The sequence below is a fragment of the Melanotaenia boesemani genome, chromosome 21 (assembly GCF_017639745.1).
Source record: "Melanotaenia boesemani isolate fMelBoe1 chromosome 21, fMelBoe1.pri, whole genome shotgun sequence".
In the NCBI taxonomy this organism is placed as follows: Eukaryota; Metazoa; Chordata; class Actinopteri; order Atheriniformes; family Melanotaeniidae; genus Melanotaenia; species Melanotaenia boesemani.
In genome coordinates, this window is record NC_055702.1 from 15,821,570 (window position 1) to 15,842,151 (window position 20,582).

General features: G+C 39.6%; 1 protein-coding gene across 1 annotated transcript in view; it reads left to right on the forward strand.

Annotated features, from left to right (window-relative positions):
- The window catches only part of LOC121632832 (integrin alpha-M-like), a 28,080-nt gene extending 11,993 nt beyond the window's left edge, over window positions 1-16,087 (forward strand). The window contains exons 9-30 of the mRNA XM_041974588.1: window positions 161-317; window positions 772-845; window positions 1,345-1,462; window positions 1,734-1,870; window positions 1,954-2,100; window positions 2,203-2,412; window positions 2,499-2,632; window positions 7,774-7,916; window positions 8,158-8,312; window positions 8,434-8,559; window positions 8,773-8,846; window positions 13,576-13,717; window positions 13,798-13,896; window positions 13,972-14,051; window positions 14,129-14,215; window positions 14,303-14,372; window positions 14,482-14,580; window positions 14,704-14,784; window positions 14,885-14,995; window positions 15,119-15,232; window positions 15,318-15,428; window positions 15,639-16,087. Of these exons, the coding sequence (XP_041830522.1) occupies window positions 161-317; window positions 772-845; window positions 1,345-1,462; window positions 1,734-1,870; window positions 1,954-2,100; window positions 2,203-2,412; window positions 2,499-2,632; window positions 7,774-7,916; window positions 8,158-8,312; window positions 8,434-8,559; window positions 8,773-8,846; window positions 13,576-13,717; window positions 13,798-13,896; window positions 13,972-14,051; window positions 14,129-14,215; window positions 14,303-14,372; window positions 14,482-14,580; window positions 14,704-14,784; window positions 14,885-14,995; window positions 15,119-15,232; window positions 15,318-15,428; window positions 15,639-15,737 (2,568 nt within the window). The 3' untranslated portion in view covers window positions 15,738-16,087. The remainder of the gene's footprint in view (window positions 1-160; window positions 318-771; window positions 846-1,344; window positions 1,463-1,733; window positions 1,871-1,953; window positions 2,101-2,202; window positions 2,413-2,498; window positions 2,633-7,773; window positions 7,917-8,157; window positions 8,313-8,433; window positions 8,560-8,772; window positions 8,847-13,575; window positions 13,718-13,797; window positions 13,897-13,971; window positions 14,052-14,128; window positions 14,216-14,302; window positions 14,373-14,481; window positions 14,581-14,703; window positions 14,785-14,884; window positions 14,996-15,118; window positions 15,233-15,317; window positions 15,429-15,638) is intronic.
- The last annotated feature ends 4,495 nt before the right edge of the window (window positions 16,088-20,582 follow it).

Consider the following 20,582-nt stretch of genomic DNA (forward strand, 5'->3'; position numbering starts at 1 on the left):
GTATTCTAAGTCTTGCAGAGTTGATCCACAGATTTGATTTGTACATTTTTCAAACATTCATATATTGTGATACACCTGTCTGCGGGTTGCTTTGCCATCAAACAGGATTTGGGATCTTTGCATCTAAACCCTTATGAAATATTTGTTTTAACATCCATAGATTGGGGATGCATTTAGCCGTGCACACCCTGGTGCATTACAAGAACTGAGGATCATTGCATCTAAACCTCAAGAAAACTACGTGTTTGAAGTGAAGACCTTTGAGGCGCTTGAGAAGATTCGGCAGAATTTGGAAGACAGAATTTTTTCTATTGAAGGTACATGTGTTATCAAAACAGATTCAAATCAGTTGTTCCATTTTCTAAAATGTATTTGATTTGTATGCAAAAAGTAAACAATTAATACCTTTATACTATGTCTGAAATTAATTTTAAAAGTAGCCACTTACTCTGAGTCGTGACTTCTTAAACTGACATATTTTTAAAGTCTACACAAGACCTGTAAGTAAGAGTTGTTTTGTAAGCACCTATAATCTCATTAAAGCTTCAGTGAAACTCTGAATTCAAATTAAATGCAGCGTATGGCATAATGTCACATTAAATTACTTAAGCTTCCATTTTTTTTGCTTATCCATCCATCCATCTTCTGCAGCAGTAAGTAATCCATGTTATTATTTTTTTTCTGTTTATACAGGATTATGGCATAAAGCTGCATTAAATAAGTTAAGTATTCATTCCCATTTTATTTTTTCCTTTTTTTTGGCTCATACAGGATCTCAAACAAGTGGAGAGTCACTGAAATGGGAAATGTCTCAAGAGGGATTCAGAGCAGCTTACGTGCCTGAGGTAAAATAAAATTAATCTTTTTGGCTCAGGAGTTTTTAAAATTTTTGTAAATGAGAAAAAAAAAACTGAAAATAAGCCATAGTTTATGATGGCAGAGTTTTTTGTTGGCAGTGAAATTACTCATTTAATTTAATATTGTGACATCACAGGCTGGCAGTTGTACTAGATTTCATTACTTGTGATTTCTGTACATATTATTATTATTATTATTATTATTATTATTATTATTATTATCATTATTATTATTATTATTTATAAAATGATTATTGATGGTTAATTCACATATCTGCCATCTAGTGGTGGAAAGTGGTAACAGATTTAACCTTTTTTTCTGGAAACATGGCCTGGTGCCTGAGGACATTTTGAGAATTTAATGCTTAAAGGGTTAATTGGATTACGTAGTTAATTGGATTGTATTGTTAAACACTCAAAATATTTTAGATGAATGATGCATTTATAGTTTCATTTTTCATTCATCATATTTCTGTCAAACCTGCAGGGAATCCAGATGGCTATGGTTGGTGCTAATCAGTGGAGGGGAGGCTACAAGCGGTACACAGGACACACACTAAGAGGGTCGTATGAACCCATGGTTATGGAGCCTGACAGTTATCTTGGTGAGAATGTTAGATTTGACTGTATGTGTACACAACTCTATGGCTCTACTACTGAAGTTATATTTTGACCTGGAGAGCTTCAACACGTAGTATCGTGTTAGGGAAGACTGGTCATTTTGATCAGTTTACCAAATTGGAAATTTTGTTCTCTGCAGAGGTAATAACAATATTTAAACATACAAAAAAATCTGCAAAATAAGAACACTTTGTCTACACTGGCTGAAATGAAACATTCACCAATGCTATTAACTACGTCATCATTAAATTGTAGGCTACTCCATGGCTGTGGCTACAACTGCAGACAGCCAACTGATCATCATTGGTGCTCCAAGATATCAACACAGAGGAGTTGTGATGGTGGTTTCCAGAGACAAAGACAAACAAAAACTTCAGCCAAACCAACATGAGGTGAGTATTTACCACTAAGATGGTCCTGAAAGATCTGAAACACATTAAAAATCTATATTATACATATAAAATGTCTTTCACAGATCCAGATTGGTGAATATTTTGGGGCAGAGGTTTGTACCATGGATTTGAATCTTGACAGCTACACTGACCTAATCATCATATCTGCTCCGATGTACAAGGACTCTGATCGAGAGGGACGAGTTTACGTTTGCACATTGACCCACTTGGTAATTAGCAGCTTCATCTAGAAAAATTCAGTCAATTTATTTGTTATATTTTCTTCTTTTTATTAAGCCTGAAACTCTCCCTCTTCCTGACATGTTCACCAGAAGGTCGAGTGCCATTTTGAGTCTCCATTAGTACTAAAAGGGGCTGCTGACAGAGGAAGGTTTGGGTCTTCTCTCGCTGCTCTGCCTGATCTAAACAACGATGGATTTAGTGATTTAGCAGTTGGAGCACCTTTGGAGAACGATGGTCAAGGCAGCATCTACATATTCCATGCTGAAGGAGGCCAAAGAATCAATCCTGCTTACTCACAGGTGAGCAAGTGTAAAAGTTAATAAAAAGCTGAAAGAATTTCTTCCATTTTCTACTTTTTTTAATTAAATAATCTACTGTTGCACAGAGAATTGCTGCCTCTGAGGTTCAGTCAGGACTAAAGTTCTTTGGCATGTCGATCAGTCAGTGGAGTTTCGATCAGAGTGGTGATGGTCTGCCTGACTTAGCGGTGGGTTCAAAGGGCACAGTTGTCTTACTGAGGTGAGTCCTACTCTTAGCCCAGATTTTGTTTGAACAAAAACATTTTAGTAGTGATTACGTAGTTACCATTTTATGTTATGTATTAACAGTGTCTCATTACTCAAATAAGTTGTTTCTAATATTTTCAACATTGTGCACAATAATGTGTGTGATAATAATGAGCAACAGAGATCACTGAACATGTTACCACTAACCCCAGTTTCTTAGTATTGCATCAAGGATTGTGGTAATTGTTACAGAACTAATTTAGTGGCCTGAAGTTCAAACTGAGGCCAGCCAGTCTTGTTAGGACTGGAAGAAGCTGCCAAAAGCAAAGAGAACGGGGAAGCAGCTTTTATTGTTTTTCCCAGAGCTATTGTAGAAGTTTTCCATCTCCTGGTGGAACAAACCCTACAGGGAGAAACACCCGGTGAGTGGGAGCTCTGTACTCAACTGCGAGGCAGTGCCCACCCCCACAGCGCCACCAAACCGCCAAGGGTGGGCTATGAGGCAACGGCTCCTCGGCCCCCGATCTTTAAAATCCCCAAGCTGACGTAGACGCAGCCCGTCGCTCAGACACCTTCACGAGGTCCCACCACCAAGGGCCAGTGGCAGAAGAGGTCTGAAGGCTTGCACCCCGATCAGCCACTGCCTACCTCCAATCAGACTGTTCGGAGGAGGAAATGGTTGCCCTGATAGTCAGTCGGGAAGGAAAGCTTGTGCTGGATCCGCTCTCTCCATCACCTCAGTTCCTTGGCGGAGATGGCCAAGTTCAGCACATGGACGACAGGACATTTGAGCCTGCACAGCGTGCAGAGATTGTTCAGAGTCTCTGAAAGGATGCAGACTGGTTTCAACAGAGGAGAGGAGATCCAGAGGACACCCCAGGCTTGTCTCACAAGCACTTTTGTTCAAAAAATTAAAAGTTTGCAAACTGTTGCATACAGGCATTGCGCTGAGGGTGCAGTTGAATATGTTGCAAAACATGAAAAAATCATCAACACAACGGGATCTGGTCTCGCATTTCCCGAGCACATTGGGACCTCTTCCCAATATAAACGATACTGCAGAGGATCAATGTCCCCACGCATGCCCAGTACAGAACGTCTTGTCCAGAGGCACAGCGCCACAAGAGGGCGATCTGACTCCACAAATTGCAGACCAGCCTGTCAGCCCCCTGTCACTCAGAGTGGAGTAGTGAAAAGGCTGCACAGACTCGAGATGGATTCTGAGCACAATAAGCAGAGGATACAGGGAATGATCAGGGAATGATCCAATCACAAGCGGAGGGGCAACTGGCTCTTCCTACAAGAGGAAATTTCCTCTCTGTTGGAGAAAGAATCGATACGTGTAATCAGTCCGTGTCAGACATGTGACCTAACTTGCCAACGCGCAACCCCATAGACATATATACGTAGACGCCTGGAGCGTGATGCAGATTCGCCTAAGGAGTCAGGACAGTTCTAGAAAACTATGCCCGTATTTTGTGCAGCCTACCGCGTGGCATTATCTTTTACAAGTAGGCTAAGATTTTTTTTTTTAAACCGTCAGTTCTTTTTGCATGTCTAGGAATTATTGATTTATTGTGTATTCAATATAATATAATATAATATAATATAATATAATATAATATAATAAGTTTCCTTACTTACCCTCAAACGATTCACGACTCTCACTGTCCCCACCAAACAGCTCTCTAAGTGTGTTAATGTTTTTATTTCTTATTTTCTTATTTATTCAATTATTTGGGTGGCTGGAATGACAATCCCACTGCAGGGCAGTTCCAGGCATTTTTCGCTGTCTGATGGTCCATTGTGTGGGTCAGACAATGTGGTAACAGAAGCTGAGACTGTGTCCCGATCAGATCAGGAAGAGCTCCCCTCCCCATTTGCAAGCATTTCTGCCATCATATTTGACCACAGTTACCTGCCTGTCAACTTTGGTGGTCTTGTGGACAGCGTTCTAGTCTACATTTTAGGGTTTGTTGTCAAAAATGTACTAAAAGAAAATCTGTGCCCTGCAAGCCTCGTCACAGCTGCTGCACCCTCATCCCTTGACCAGAGCTACCACCTACTTCAGCTGAAACACAATGGTGGGCTGATGGTCCCACATTGCTGAAACCCAGCTCGGATTTGAGAACCGCCATTTCATGCTTTTCTCCTTTGTTGTCTCTGTATTTCTTAAAGTTAGGCTGCACAACATTGCAAAATTAACTACCCTGGAGTTACAGAGTGCCAGCACACACAAGAAGCTGTAGAAAACAGCTCTTTTTCAAGGGTTTAAGATACATGAGTATGTGTGTGTGCGCGCGCGTGTGTGCGCGTGCGTAACAAAAATAATTCAGATGATCAAACATTTTTTTTTATTAAAGAGTCAATTCATTTATAAATAAAGTTTGATTGATTGGTTTATACTTTTATTAGTATCTTACCATGTCTTTGTTAAAGAGCATAATAAAACTAATTTCAGCATGAAAGCAGATATTTTTAATGTGTAATGGTGACCTGCATCATAACTACATCTCTGCTGTTTGTAACAAAGCAAACCGTGAGAAAATTGGGTAAAAATTTGTGGAGTTATGATTATTGTAGTTGGGCACGCTCCTTAGGAATAAATGCATTGGAGGAGTGGAGACACCCATCCAAGATGGGGGGCGCGATGATCGTCAGCTCCAATAGGCAGCATCAGTCTATGAGGCGTCTATGTATATATGTCTCCTGCGTCATGTTGGTTGCATCGTGGATATAAACAAGCAACAGGAAGAGCAGTATTTGCTTAGTAGCACATTTTACAAGTGTTTACTCTGTCGCCAGTATGGAGAAAAAGAAGAATGATGAGAGGATACCGTACAGGGACAAGCTTCTCAAGGAGGCACAACTGGGTGTAGGATCTTGACATATTATGTTATGTTACGACCCAACATAGGGGTATGAGAGGGACGTAACATAAAGGACAGGAGCAGACAGTTGTTAAGGTGGAAAACGTCATTTTATTGTGGAGGAATAAAAATAAAGGGGATAAAACAGGAAGTTAACTGAAATCCGAGTGTTGGGGTTAGCGGGACTGCTGAAAGAAACAAAAGTTAAATCAGAAACTATACACCAAGTAAACCATCTCAAATTAAACAAACAAAAGGGTGCTCTTAACTTGGTGTGATAACTTAATAGCAAAAGGCAGCAGTCCCATTAAACTAAGTGTGAGCAATTCAGAACACATAACCTAAACCTAGCCCAACACAAACACATCCGAACTTCAACTCAAAAGAACTAAAGGACTAAAGGGCAGCGCACACACAAATGGGTAACGTTGCTTAAAACCCAGCCTGCGCCTTAAACGTTCCCCACAGGGAAAACACAGAGGTAAGCCAAACCTTCGATGACTATTTTACCGTCCCCGACTAGGGACAAAAATCCGGCAGGAATCATCCTGCTACATACGCTCAAATAGTCCCACAAACCAAAAGGCTACCTCTTAGCACAGCTGGCACACCACCAGTTACATCTGCCCAGATGGTCTGAGGTGAGGGGAAACAGCACCCTCCAAAGGTGAGGGGAGGCAGCCCACACGGCCCAGCCTCTCCCTCCAAATGTGAGGGGAGACAGGCCACACAGTCCTGCCTCTCCCTCCGAATGTGAGGGGAGACAGGCCACACAGTCCTGCCTCTCCCTCCGAATGTGAGGGGAGACAGGCCACACAGTCCTGCCTCTCCCCTCCAAATGTGAGGGGAAGCCATCCGCATGGCCCGGCCTCTCCCCCCTGAATGATCCCTGCAGCTGTCCTTTATTCCACAGACTCCTCTGAGCTGCAAGGTGTGTAGTCGAGAGGGGAGAAGCGGACTGCACAGGCTGCTTACCCCTCACTTTAGCTGAGAGAGGCTGTTTAGAATGGACAGCCTTTTCTCTTAGTTGGCAGATGTATGGTGACCTGGCTTTACTGAGTGTTCGTTGTGTTCGTTGGTGGTCCTTTTGGTGCTAGACCATTTTGTGTCTACAGCAGGGTTACTCCTGGCTGTTCGGATTCCACTCGGGAATTTTAGTTATGGTCTGTTTAGTTTGGACTCACCTTTTTGTTATACACTCAGTTTCGGTTTAAGCTTTGCTGCACCCTTCGTTTGTGTTCTGCCATTTTGTTCTCCGTGTTATTGGTTTTCGGTGTGTTGGGCTAGGTTAGGTTTTGTTTGTGATGACTGTCACCTTAGTTTATTGGAACTGCTGCTTATTGGTTCGTTTCATTATCACCACGAGTTAGAGGCGCTCCTTTGTTTTACTCGGTGGTGTTTGTGTTTGGTTTTGGGTTAAATCTTTTGTCTTTATTTCAGCAGTTTCACTAACCCCAACACTTTACCATCTTTTGTTACAGATTTTATTTGTGGTTTTACATTTATGTCAATAAATGATCAAACTGATCAAACACAAACAGATGAACCCATTTCGATTTCCCTCCCTCTTTGCCTGTAGTTTACAAGTGAAGTTAGCCCACGTGAATATAGCGACTTTAAAAAGCCAAATGAAGCTTATTCATTAACATTACTTACACAATAAAAACAACAGCAACAACAGCTACCCAGAGTGTGATGTCAGCTGACACAGACTGATTCCCCACATACAGAGTGAGAGTGGTTTTTACTCAAGATATTTCTCCGTGCTAAAGAAAGGCGATCGCGGGATGCCTACAATTTTGGTCCTGCTGGTCTTAAACAAGCAGCTCAGGAAGTACAAATTCAGGATGCTGACGCACATTGCTCTGATGCATTTTCTTCACCCAGGTGTCTCCTGTCCTCTTAACACTGGAGCATTTTCTCTCTTTCTTGAAGGGGCATCATGTATTAATCAAGACAGACAATACCACTGTGATGGCTTATATCAACAGGCAGGGGGGTTTGAGATCTCTTCACCTGCATTTGCTGGTCCACAAGCTGATAATTTGGGCCAGCAGGAATTTTCTGTTCTTGAGGACCACTCATGTGTCCTTTTCAATCTTATTATATATTTTGAACAATTAAACTTTCAGAAATGAAAAGAAAAGTTTAGCAGTTTACCTTTAGGATTAAAAAAGAATTTTTCATCTTTTATAGACACTCTAGTTGTCAGTTTTTATTATAATTAATTATTGATCACAAAGCCACAAGATGTTGACATGTCTCATAATGATGTTCTTTCTAGAAAAAGGCCTATAGTGATGGTGGAAGCAACTGTGTCCTTCAACCCAAATGAAATCCCAACTCAAACTGTGGACTGTTCAAATCCCCTGGAGAACAAAGCTGAAATCTGCTTTACTATGAGCAGACACTCTGAAGTGAACACAGGTTCATCCTTCTTCTCATTTTTATTTCCACTGACATTCTTGTATTTGTGTGCATTTCTATATAACATTAGCCTCATAGCATGACTGCCTAAGTCAAATTTTAAGGTTTTATTGGTAATGATGTAAAGTCAATCAGCAGTATTAGGAGAGTAAAGTTAGACAGATATTGTAATTTAGCCAAAATATGACTTAGACATTTATGCTATAAAGCTAACAATGAAAGAAATTCTTGTATGTTTCAGCTCAAGCACAGATTAATTACACTTTTACGCTGGATGCTACCAGGAAGACCCCAAACAACCGAGCTTACATCAGAGAGAAACTACGAGAGGAAACTGGATCACTTGTTCTGGACTTAAAACGTCGACAGTGCAGCAGTGTGAATTTTTTCATTGAGGTAGAGCCTAATGAGTTCAGAATAACTAATTTTAAAGAAAACAGATTTAATATTTCAAAAAAAGTATTTTGCTTTAAGTCTTATCTTGCTTCGTCATTATGTTTCCCTTCTCTTGTTGCAGGCTTGTCCAGAAGATATTCACAATCCACTTATGAACGAGCTCAGATTCACCTTCGATGGTTTACCTTCTGACACGAATCTTAAACCAAGTCTCGCCCAGCAGGCTCAAACAACAACCTTTCATCCAGTGAGTAACCTTTAAACACACTTCATTAACATTACATTTCCATGAACAGCTTTCTTTTTGTCACTATGTTTTCTGCATAACTGATATGTTGACATGAAAGCAGTTGAAGAGCTTCACATGGCTCCGACATCTCTAGGATTCATCATAAATCCTGAACAGTGTTCGTTTCTTATTACCCTCTGATCTAATGTTTTTAACATCTTGTTTTCACAGTTAAGGTTTCAGATCAACTGTGGTGCTGATGAGAAATGTGTTGATAATCTGAAAGTGGACTTCAACTTCACCAGGTAAAAAGTAAAACTTGGAAACATAAATAAACAGTTGGGCATGCTTTTAGTGTTTTAGTAATAATGGTTTCTAAATCTGTTCTAATTTACTCAAATGCAATGTTTTGTGTAGGCATAGTTCAGTAATCCATGTTATTACATTTTAATGCTTGTTTGTACAATTTCTTTACGCACATAAATTATTTTTCATTTCATTATTGATGACATAACAACTAATTAGCCAATTGATTTTGATTGGCCTGACTGGTCCACTTCAAAATGATGTAAAATACCATCCTTAATAATAAACGTCTCCAAGCTATAAGAGCAATCTAACCAAAACAAGGGCCTACTTACCTTGATTTAGCAGCACCTTGTCTGCACACCTGTTTATCTGGAAACTCCTTGAAAACCTTTAGTGAAACAAATTAAACACAATAATTTGATTTCTGATCACAGTGCTACTGAAACAGGCTAAAGAGGACATCTGTTCTTCATTTTGAAAAAGAACTCTTTTCAGCTTTCAGTCAGGCTGCATGGTGATGTGTGGTTAGCGTCGCCTCATAGCAACGATGTGTGGTGTTTGCATGTTCTACTCATGTGTAAAGAGGACATACATGGGTGGGTCTTCTCCGGGTTAAGTGGTGGTCCTAGGAAAGGAGTGTGCATGTCTGTGTTGGACCCATGGTGGACCGGTGAGCAGTGCATCCTGCCATGTCTCACCTAGTAGCTGCTGGGATAGGCTCTGCCCCCAGTGACCCTATATTGGAATTTATTGTATTTTTTTCTTTTTTTTAATTGGAAAAGGATTCAAAAGACAAAACAATACAGTATTCTTCTAAAAATTCTATCTAAATCCTTTTACAGTTTTTATACTTTTTTGAACTTACATCTAATCATAAAATAACAAAACATATGAACTAGGGTGTTTACAGTTTTTCCATTTTCCGCTGGACAAGAAAAAGTGATAAGAAAGAAGGAAAATAAAAACATGGGTTGTGCCATAAATGGAAAGGAGAGATACTCTGGAGGGGTCACGCAAAGTTCACTTAGTGGGGGGATATCTAGGTGATCCATTTGTTCCAAATTTGGTAAAACTTATCCTTCTGAGTTCTGAGAGAGTATGTAATTTTTTCTAATTTAAAAATTTCAAGCGTCGTCTTATATCAATCGTCTAATGTTGGTGGGGCTAGGTTTAACCACCTTCTCGTGATAGATTTTTTACTGGCAGCTAGAAGGGCCTGCAGCAGCTCTGTGTCTGTCCTCCCCTCCAGAGTTGTTACATGACCAAGGTATAGATTTACAAAGTCGAAAGTTATTTGTACCTTAAACACTGAATTCAGAGTTTTATGAATCTCACTCCAGTAATGGTACAGTCTGGTACAGTGGTACAGTTTGGCAGTCCCAAAACACATGGCAATGGTTAGCTTCCACTGAACCACATTGTCTCCAACACTCTGAAGTCGCATTTCTGTATTTACCCTGGAGGGGAGTTTTAAAGAACCTGATGATATTTTTCCAGCCAAATTCTCTCCACTCCAGTGAATTAGTAGATGTCCACTGGAAGTCACAGATTTCCTCCCACTCTACCTCCCCTATGCTAATTCCTGCTTCACTTTCCCACCTTTTCTTTATATGTAGTGTCATCTTTTCTGGCATGAAGCAGAGCATGGTATAACCTTGAAATACCTTTATTTATAGTTGAGCTATAGGCAAGTTTTAGGATTTTGAAAAAATTGGATTCATTTGATGTTAAATTTATACTTTTGCAATGTTTATTAAAATAAGTTTGTTTCTGGAGGAACCTGAAAAAGTCTATCTGTTGCAAGTCATGTTTGGTTTGTAAGGACTGAAAACTCTGTATGTGTTTTTGTGTGTAAATGAGGGGTATGTCGTTAGTCCTTTACATATCCAAGATTTAAATCTTCTGTCACTTTTATGTAGTTGGAAGTCTGTGTCGTATGCGCACCACCTAAAGATTTTCAGCATATTACCAGTTCCACATGTTTTGACCACTTTGTGCCATATTTCTAGAGTGTGGTTTATCCATGGATTCAAGCCTGTCAATTGGTCCGCGAGCCCTTTATCTGTGATTGCAGCCTGTAAAGGGAAATTCGAAGTCACCCCAGATTCCAACATCTTCCAGTTAGCTACGTATTCTTGATTACACCAGTGTAACATGGGAATTAGTTGTGCAGCATAGTAGTAATATCTTAAGCATGGGAGCGTTGCTCCTCCACTTCTTTTTTTTAATTTTTTTTATTGTAAGACAGAGAAGTGGACTCTAGGTCTCTTACCCTGCCATATGAAACGTGATATCCATTTATCCCATTCCCCAAGTTGGATGTCACTCACTTCCACTGGTAAGGTCCTAAATAAATATAATAATCTCGGGAGGATATTCATTTTTACTGCATTTATCCTTGAATTTAAGATAAGGAAGGGGACAAGGTTCCATCTATGCAAATCAGATTTTATAATGGAGGACAATGGTCCATAGTTTACTTGAGACAATTTAGTAAGATCTTTTGGCAGGGTTATTCCTAAGTATTTAAGGGAATCTGCTCCCCAGTTAAGGTTAAATTTGATTTGTAGAGATTCGGGTGCATTGTAGTTCAGGGTCAACACCTGTGTTTTTGATATGTTTAATTTATAGCCTGACAGCTTCCCAAAATCAGACAGCAATGACATCAGCTCTGTAGAGTTTTCAGGCTCCCCCAAGAAGACCAAGACATCATCCGCAAACATTGCGACCTATTGTTCTTTACCAGACACCGCAATACCTTTAACATTTCCACACTGCCGTATTAACTGACCGAGGGGTTCAATGTATAGGGCAAAAAGGAGGGGAGAGATTGGGCAGCCCTGCTGTGTTCCCCTCCCCGGATAAAATAGTCCAAGAGATCCCCATTTATCTTTATGCGGGCTCTTGGCTTATGGTACAGAGCCTTTATTAATGAAATAAAATTGTCTTTAAATCCAAATTTTTCCAGTGCTTTGTAGAGAAATAGTCATCTGACGGAGTCGAACGCCTTCTCAGCATCTAATCCCACAATCATAGACTTAGTTTTATCTTTAGCTGTTTGTCCTATTACATGTAGTGATCTCCTGATATTGTCTAGTGTTTGTTTTTGTTGAATAAAACCAGCTTGGTCTAAGTGTATCAGATCAGATAAAACCTTTTCTAATCTACGCGCTAGTATCGATGTGAACAATTTATAATCTAGATTAAGGACGCTAATGGGTCTGTAGTTGCTGCAATCTTGTTTGTCTTTGCCCTCTTTAGGGATAACCGAAATAATTGCATCTCTCCATGATGAGGGGATTTCACCTTTTTGTATAATGCAGTTAAACGTGTTTAATAAGAGAGGGGAGAGTTCTTCCTTTAGGACTCTATACCATTCTGCGGTGTAACCATCAGTGCCTGGAGACTTTCCCACCTTTAATTTAGTGATTGTGAATACTTATGTAAATGTGATTTCTTCGTTTTCCATTTTTAATAAATTAAAAAAATCTCAAAAAAAACTTTTTTTTACCTCGTCATAATGGGGTATTGTGTGTAGAATTTTGAGGTAAGAACTTAATTTAATATAATTTGGAATGAAGCTGTAACATAATAAAATGTGGAAAAAGTGAAGCGCTGTGAATACTTTCCGGATGCACTGTATAAAGGTTATTTCGAATCCCTCTATTATCCCTGTGATCTTTATAAATCGTCCCTCATCATCCTGTAATTCTGACATATGTTCATAATTAAGTGTGCTCGATATTAATATAGCGACCCCTCTCTTATGACCTAGTTTATAGGAGGATGAAAATACATGTTTGAAGCCTCTCTTTTTCAATTTTGTGTGTTCAGCTTGACTCTAATGGGTTTCCTTGAGAAAGGCTACCTGAGCCCTTTCCGTTTTTAATTTTAACAAGATCTTGCTCCTCTTGATGGGATTCAAGACCCCGTTTACATTGAATGAAATAATTTCAACTGGTTCCCCTTGCATGTTATTTTTAATTTAATAACAATATGTGTTCATTTTCCTCTCCTGATTGACTGTAAGCAAATCCCTTTCAATGTGGTAAGTGAACGTCAGGCTCACCGGGTCCTCCTCATCATTTGCCGTGTCCTCGGGTTGATTAGCTAAGGTGTTGCTAGCATTAGCCTCCTCGTGTTGCAGCACATCGCTGTTTTTAGCTGTTATCAGAGCGGGTTTCCTATTTTTCTGTTTTGATGCCATCCTCTCCCCTTTCTAGAAGTTTAAAACCACAGATTTTACTTCTGTTATCTTGACTTTCGGGATATTTTCTTGCTTTTCTTCGGGAGATTACATTTTATGCCACCATCCCTTGGTAACCCGGAAGCGGAACCCCCTATATTGGAATTTAAAGGTATAAACAATGGGTGGATGGTCTTTTCAACCTGTGGACATCCTCATAAACAGATTCTGTTTTTGTTAAGAAAAAAAACATCTTTTCAACTTTTCAACCAAACCTCAATATTGATTAGATGTCGGGTAAAGCTGTCAACACGACATTGTTGCTGACCACCAAATGTTGGTACTGATAGAGGAGTAATTTAGCTCAGAAGGGCACAATGACAATTCTCAAACTTGGAACCGGTTCTCAATTCCCATCCCTACCTAGTTCTAACCAGCATGATAGCATTACCATTGTCAGCATTCGTGTGGAAACAATGCTGCGTTGACAACAGTTTTGATTTTCTCTTTCATTCTTGTTCATCTTCATAAACTGTCAGGTCCTCAGTGATTGCGATTGGCATTGATGAGCTTTTGCATGTGACGGTCTCTGTGGAGAACAGGGAGGAAAACTCATACAACAGTCTTATTATTCTCACATACCCAGCTGGGCTCTCCTACAGGAAGTTTTCAGCTCTGCAGGTCAGACATCAGGATCAAGTCTGTTTCCTCTCTGATCAGCTGCTCTCCAAGTCACATCAATGCTTTGTCTTTTAATACAGGGAAGAATTCAGTGCAGTTTTTTGGACAGTGAAGATGGAGTAACTCGAGGAAAGACAGACTGCACTATTGACAAACCAGTTTTCAAAAGCAACTCCAAGGTTGGTTTGTTGCACTGCTGCAGACTGTTGAGTCAGAAGAGGAGGCGTCTGATCTCTGGTTTCTTTCATTTCCAGGCTGTCTTCATTGTCTCCTATGGGATTGGAGCCAATAGTCAACTTGACAGGAAGATCTTTGTCACTGCAAACGCCACCAGGTACAGTTCTTCAGCTGACGGTGCAGCAATTTGGAATATGAATATTTTCTATAAACATTTCCATCTTTATCTTTCAGTGGGAATCAGCAGCACTCCCCTTCAAGTGAACTCTACAAGAGGAAAGAGATCGATGTGAAATACAGCATCTTTGTTTCAGTTGAAAGGTCTGTGTTTCATAGTTAAATCAAAATAAATTTAAAAGTGATTCTGTTGTTTTGCTCCAGTATCTAATGTTTACAATGCCTCTTTAGCTCCTTCAACTACTGCAATTTCGCTTTTGGAACAAATAATTTGCAGAAACCAGTCCAACAATCAATCAAGGTGAAAGATTACTTCTTCCAGTAGTATCAGTACTATCTTCTAGTTTACTGCTATGTTTCAGACGTGATGCTTTATTACATCCTGAAACTTTTCTTTCTCACCTTCTCAGGTTACAAATAGCATCAGAGCATTTAATTTCACTGTGGTGATCAAGGTTTCTGTAAAGCTCGGTAACAAAGATATTTGGGTGGATTTGAGCAGTCTGCAGGTAAATATAGAGAAACCTTTAATTACTAACCTTAAAAAAGCCTTAAATGTTTCTTAGACATGGCAGTATGTGGTGAAATGAGGAGCAGTTCCAGTAAAGTGCATAAATCAACTTTATTTTCAGATTGCAGACTGTCAACGAGACAAAGACGAAGAACCTGTTGTCACTGATATTGTTGCTCAGATAAAGGAAAATAAATTAGTGGTAAGTATGTTTTTATAATGTGCCTGTTTAAATGTATATGTTAATAAATACACATTACTGTTCACTTCACTGCAGCTTTCTATGCATGTGTCCACCACAGGACTGCTCTGTAGCCAAGTGCAGAGTGTTTAGGTGCAGCCGGTTCATGGGAAGAAAGGAGAGTAAGACGTATACAATCTCTGCCAGCCTTAGTTCAGCATGGATAGAGCAGGTAAATATGAACTGGATGTGGTAAGTGCAACTGGTTCGATTTCAGAACCAGTAGGCAGCTCTTGTGAAATTTAACAAGAATAAAAATCTGATTAAATTATTCTTCCACTTTGTTTTGTCTCAGATTGGACTTCCATCTGCCAAATTCCTCTTAACCAGCACGGCCAGTCTGGAGTACAACAGAGACCAGTACATCTTCTACTCAACAGCGACTAATAACAACCCACCTGTTCACAAAGTGATTAAACATTTCTCTTTTTTAAGATTTATATTATTTATTAAACATCTTGAATTAACCAAAACTCTGTCTCCTCACCTCCCAGATTGAGACAGAGGTAGAAGTGTATCCTGTACCAGATTTCACCAAAGAGATTGTAGGAGGTTCTCTGGGAGGGTTGGCTTTTCTAGCTTTACTCACTGCTGGTCTGTATAAGGTGAGACACTTGATTTCTTTCTTTCCTTTTTTTTTTTTTCGTTTTTGTTAATTACACTGATTTCTAAATAAACTCATTTCTATATATTGTCAGTGATGATTGATACATCTATATATCTTTTAATTTAAAAATCCATTCTTTATTTACCTGATTTTATGAACTAAGATTTATATTTTTATTTATCTCTTTTTTTCTCCTTTTTACTCATAGGCTGGGTTTTTTAAGAGCAAATACAATGAGATGATTACTGAAGATGGAAAAGGAGCCACAGAGACAGCAGCTGATGGAGGTGCACCCACAGGAGAATAAAAATCTTATTATTCTTCATCTCAAAGAAACCACCCATTCCCCACATCCAGGATTTTCCATTTGTAACATTAACCTGTTGACTGCAGCTGACTACAAAACCAACCCATCTTACTATTTCAGGAAATCTCTATAAATGAAATATCTATGCCACCACTTTAAGAAACCAGCCTGTGTGTTTGTGAAATCTCTCACTGGGCCAGACTGGGACTAAAGTCGGGTATAAACTCCCTCAGGCCACCCCAACTCATATACTGTACACACATGCTCACACTCACACAAGTTCACACTTGCAAACACACATATAGCTTAAATAATCACCAGAGTTCATTATTGTATGTCGACCAACTTTCACACCAAACTATAAACCTCTCCCCTACCCTCATCAACAGGCTGAATACTGCAGTGACAATAGGAGTCCTATGTTAATGATATTGTATTATGTTGAGCTAAACATGTTCATATCATTTTTTAAGCAATTTATTTAGATGCTGTAATGGAAAATTTACACATAACCCTTATATTCTGTAGACTACACTTTGCATTGTTAAAGCTTGGCTTATGTTTTACTCAGGGAGGAGAATGACTGTGTACCCAGATAAGGATTTAGTGAGCTCCCCTTCCCCCTTTCCTTTTCTTCCTTGTACCAGGCCATGAGGGGTTTACTACAATGACCTTCGACCTCGATGTTATCAGCTCATGCTCTGGCTATATTATAGTGATGCGCGGGTCGGGTTTTTTTTCCGACCCGCGGGTCCCGCTCTTTTAAAAAAATTGGACCGCAACAAACCGCCCCGCACCTCCGCTTCTATTTTTTTAACCCGACCCGACCCACCCCACCCCATTAAAACACGTTATGATATTGACGAATGCTTTTATTTAGTCTGAGAAAGGTGCATATGGTCTCCTAAATTGGCACTGGAAACTGGCAACACAAAATGTATTTTCATTTGAACGTTAAGCCTATAAACATAAATAGGCAAATAAATAAAGTGTTTTAAAGAGTTTAAGTGTTATAAAGCACATAGCCAATGCTGCTGCTGTTGTCTGCACTGATTACCTCGTTGAACCTGTCCCAAACCTGTGATTTAGCCATTTGACCCTCTTTCTTCTTTTTAAGGACGTAAACTCCCGAACGAATGTTATTCAACACTTCTTCTATCTTTTGTTGCTTATCTGCTTGGCGCTTTCTGCACGTAGCCTGCGTAGCCTACTACGCGCCTACGTGGACATTACGTTACAAAATGTGACCTGTGTTTAAATAACTGATAAATATTTTGTCTTACATATTATAGTAACAAAATGTAGACACTGATTAAGGTCTTTACTTTCAGTTTGACAAAAAATAAAATTAATAGATAGAACTAGATATTTCAGAATAGTAAACCACACCAACCCGCCCCGCAGTGAAGCGAAAATTCTTTGACCCGCCCCAACCCGACCCGCGGGTTACCCGCGGGTCCCGCGGGTTAGGAGGCGGCCCGCGCATCACTACTATATTAACCAAGCACACATGTACCTCCCCAGATTCGTGCAGCCAAAGCTTCTTTGACTGTGTGACTCTCATTGCTGATCAGCTCTTAATTAAATACTTTGTTTGATTCTCACTTAGTGTGTGATCTTTGATAAATAAATTCCACTACAATGCCTAACATGCTAACACCAATATTCAAACAACAGTTAAAACAAGAAGCAGCTTTTGCCGACTTTATCAGAGACATGCTCCCTAATGACGATTAATTCTGCATCCATCTTTCATCCTACCTGTACTCTGAGCTCTCTCCAGTAAAAGTCAGTCTGATATTGACTCTTGTCTTATCTCTTGCTGTTTCTTTCTAGATTTTTCTTTCACCGACAATGTCCTCCTGTGATTCTTTAAAGAATCAGCCGAGATGTGTGTTTAGAAAGGCCAGTATGTTGATATCCGGTACTAGCAAGTAACTTGGTATGTAAAGCAAAACTCAGCTGTTATGTGACCTGTCCTTAAAGCAAAAATTGTTGAGCAGCTTGAAGATGCTGCTGAGCAATGATGTCTCCAGAATTTTATATACTAAATGTCACTGTGCCATAGTGCAACTTTAAGAGGGGTTCCCAAAGTTTTTCATTTAGGGGAGGTATGTTTGGTCCAGCAGGACCCAACAAAATTTCATGCAGCAAAATAAGTCATGTCATCTCAGCTGATAGGACCTGAACAATTATACTTATATATAAATTCAGCACATAGAAAATGATCTATAGTAACAACAAAAAACATAATTCATTGTTACTCAGTGCTTCTGTTTTGTTTTCTAATTTATTTACCTTGCAGTGGCCCAATTTTTCCAATTTGTCCCATTTATCACCACACTATTAAACTCCTACATGCACTGATAATGAATCCACAATTTCTTGGCACTGATTTAAAGGCGGCAAATATAACCTCAGCCACCTCCTTGACAGGGGTAAAAGCCGAATTACTGACTTACAGTTATTCAAGATTATATGTGTTGATAAAATGTAAATATGATGGTTTACTTGAGATATACAAGAATTTATAAAATAAAATGGTTGCAGCCAGCCCCTAGTGAACTGCAATTTTTTGCACTTCCGCATAGGCTTACTTTTTCCCACCGGAGGTTGCTGCTTGTAAAGAATTGTATTCCAGTTTTGAACCGCCAGGGAGAGTCAAAGACGTCTGAGTACATTTCCTCACTGAGCCAATGGTCCAACGCAATCATGAAGAGAATACAGCAGAAGCAAGAACAGCAGCCAAGCTCCTCCAGAAACTATTGATGCTAAAATAAATTATTATCACCAGTGACTGTTACATTCTGAACTTCATCAGTGTCCATGTGCATCATTTGAAGATGAGAAAAAATATGTGTCTGTGCAATTTGTCATGGATATGCATTGCATATACAGATGTGTTTTGGCCATCCTGACAGCAATTATGGCACTTGTGTTGCAGTCAAGATAATAAAGCTACAGGACCAGAATCAAGGTTGAAGGTCAAGGTTGAACTGAAATAAACTGGAAGATTAGAGACAAGTGTATAAAATCAGATCAGATACAGACAAGTGGGAGACAAATATATACAGTACAAATCAGAAATTCCCTCTGTCAAATCATTTGGGGTGAAAGGCTCAAGTATTTATTTCGTTGGCTCTGGTGATTGGCTGTATTATGTCTCTGTAGATAATTAGTGTAAGATTACAGAAATTAGTCAGGCTTTTAGACATTATAAGAATGGCTTTTAAGTTTGAAACAAATAGCAAGATCTTGACACAGTCACTGTAGCCTATTTAAGCAGGTTTCGGGTCCAATTTCACCCGAGTCCTGAACTGTTCGGAATAACAGCTCCGCTGCTCAGCTAGAAAAGTTTTCTTACCAGATGGAGTTGGTAGCTGCACTGCTTGTGAAGGTGCTGCAGACTTTCATAGAAAAGAAATTGCAAATATGAGCCCTTTAATGTTCCTTAAAGAAGGAAACTTGCTCTTCTATATGGATCCTATGTCAAAGTGAAAGTAACAAAAGAGATCAATTACTCTTTGATCTTTAAATATATATATATATATATATTCCCATTTGATGCGTTTTTTTATGTATTTTTTTTACTCTCATAATCATAGCAAAAAACTATGGGTGAAACTGCCAAAAACCGATGGTATTACAGCCCACACCCCCAATAATAATAATAATAATAATAATAATAATAATAATACACTGATGACACTGCCAGCAACCGATGGTGTTACAGTCTGCAACCCCATGATTTTCAATGAAATGGCTTAACCCAGAGTTCTCAGCCAATGGGAGCAATTCATCAAAGATTCACCATGAATTAAGGCGTTTTCTAGGTTATGGGGTTCTGAGTGCGACGCGCAGGTGGTGTATGTATGGATATACATAGATGCTGGTACATAGAACACCAGTTACTGTGGTATACGCACGTTGACAAGTGACGTCACGCCTACGTGCTCATTGGCCCAGTTTCCAGTTGGAGGGCAAGAAAAGCCAGTGCCCTCCACTGTTAGAAGACGTGAAGTTGACAGCAAGTTATGCTAAATCTAAATCTCTGAAATATTATTAAATCAGTATGGTTAACACTTGTAGCGCTGTAGGCTGCACAAATAGACGAAAGAAGGACAGTCATGTCAAATTTCATAGGTTTCCAGCGGATGTAAAACGCCGAAAGCAGTGGATAACAGCCATGAGTAGAATGCGACTGGATATGAATTCTTACCCTGCTTCGCATGTGCAGTGGGCAGACACTACGTAGCCTTTTAATTTTTCCAAGCAGATCCACACCTGATGCTTCCGTTTCTTGTCGGTTATCGTCTGCGATGGCAATACGGCACACTTTAAGAAACACACTACGTTCATGCGTTCATTGCTGTGGTACAATATCTGCCCCACATGTCCAGACACAAAGAAGTTATAGCCATCTAGTGACTTGTATGCCTTCATCGCCTCTGCTGTATAAATTCCTGGCGTGTTAATGAGGTAGTTGTAGATATCGCCATACTGAACTGGCGGTCATTTCTGAGGACTGTCAACCCATAGATCGTCAGCTATTTTAAATGGGTCTGTAAGCTTTTCGCTAAACACAGTTAGCTTTGCACTGTACCTTTCATGATCATCTGCACAAAGATGATCTAAATTAGTAATACCTAAATCATTAGTTTTCATTATGTGAACAGATTTGGTCAAAATGACGATATACTTGTACACTACAATGTTTTGGTCATCACGAAAGCAAATCTTTTTGCCCGGGAGGACGACAGGAGGGCTGTGAGGACAGGAGTTGGAGTCCTGGCGGACGACCACAAGGGGGAGACAAAAACACCCAAAATGTTGGCAGGCGTCCAG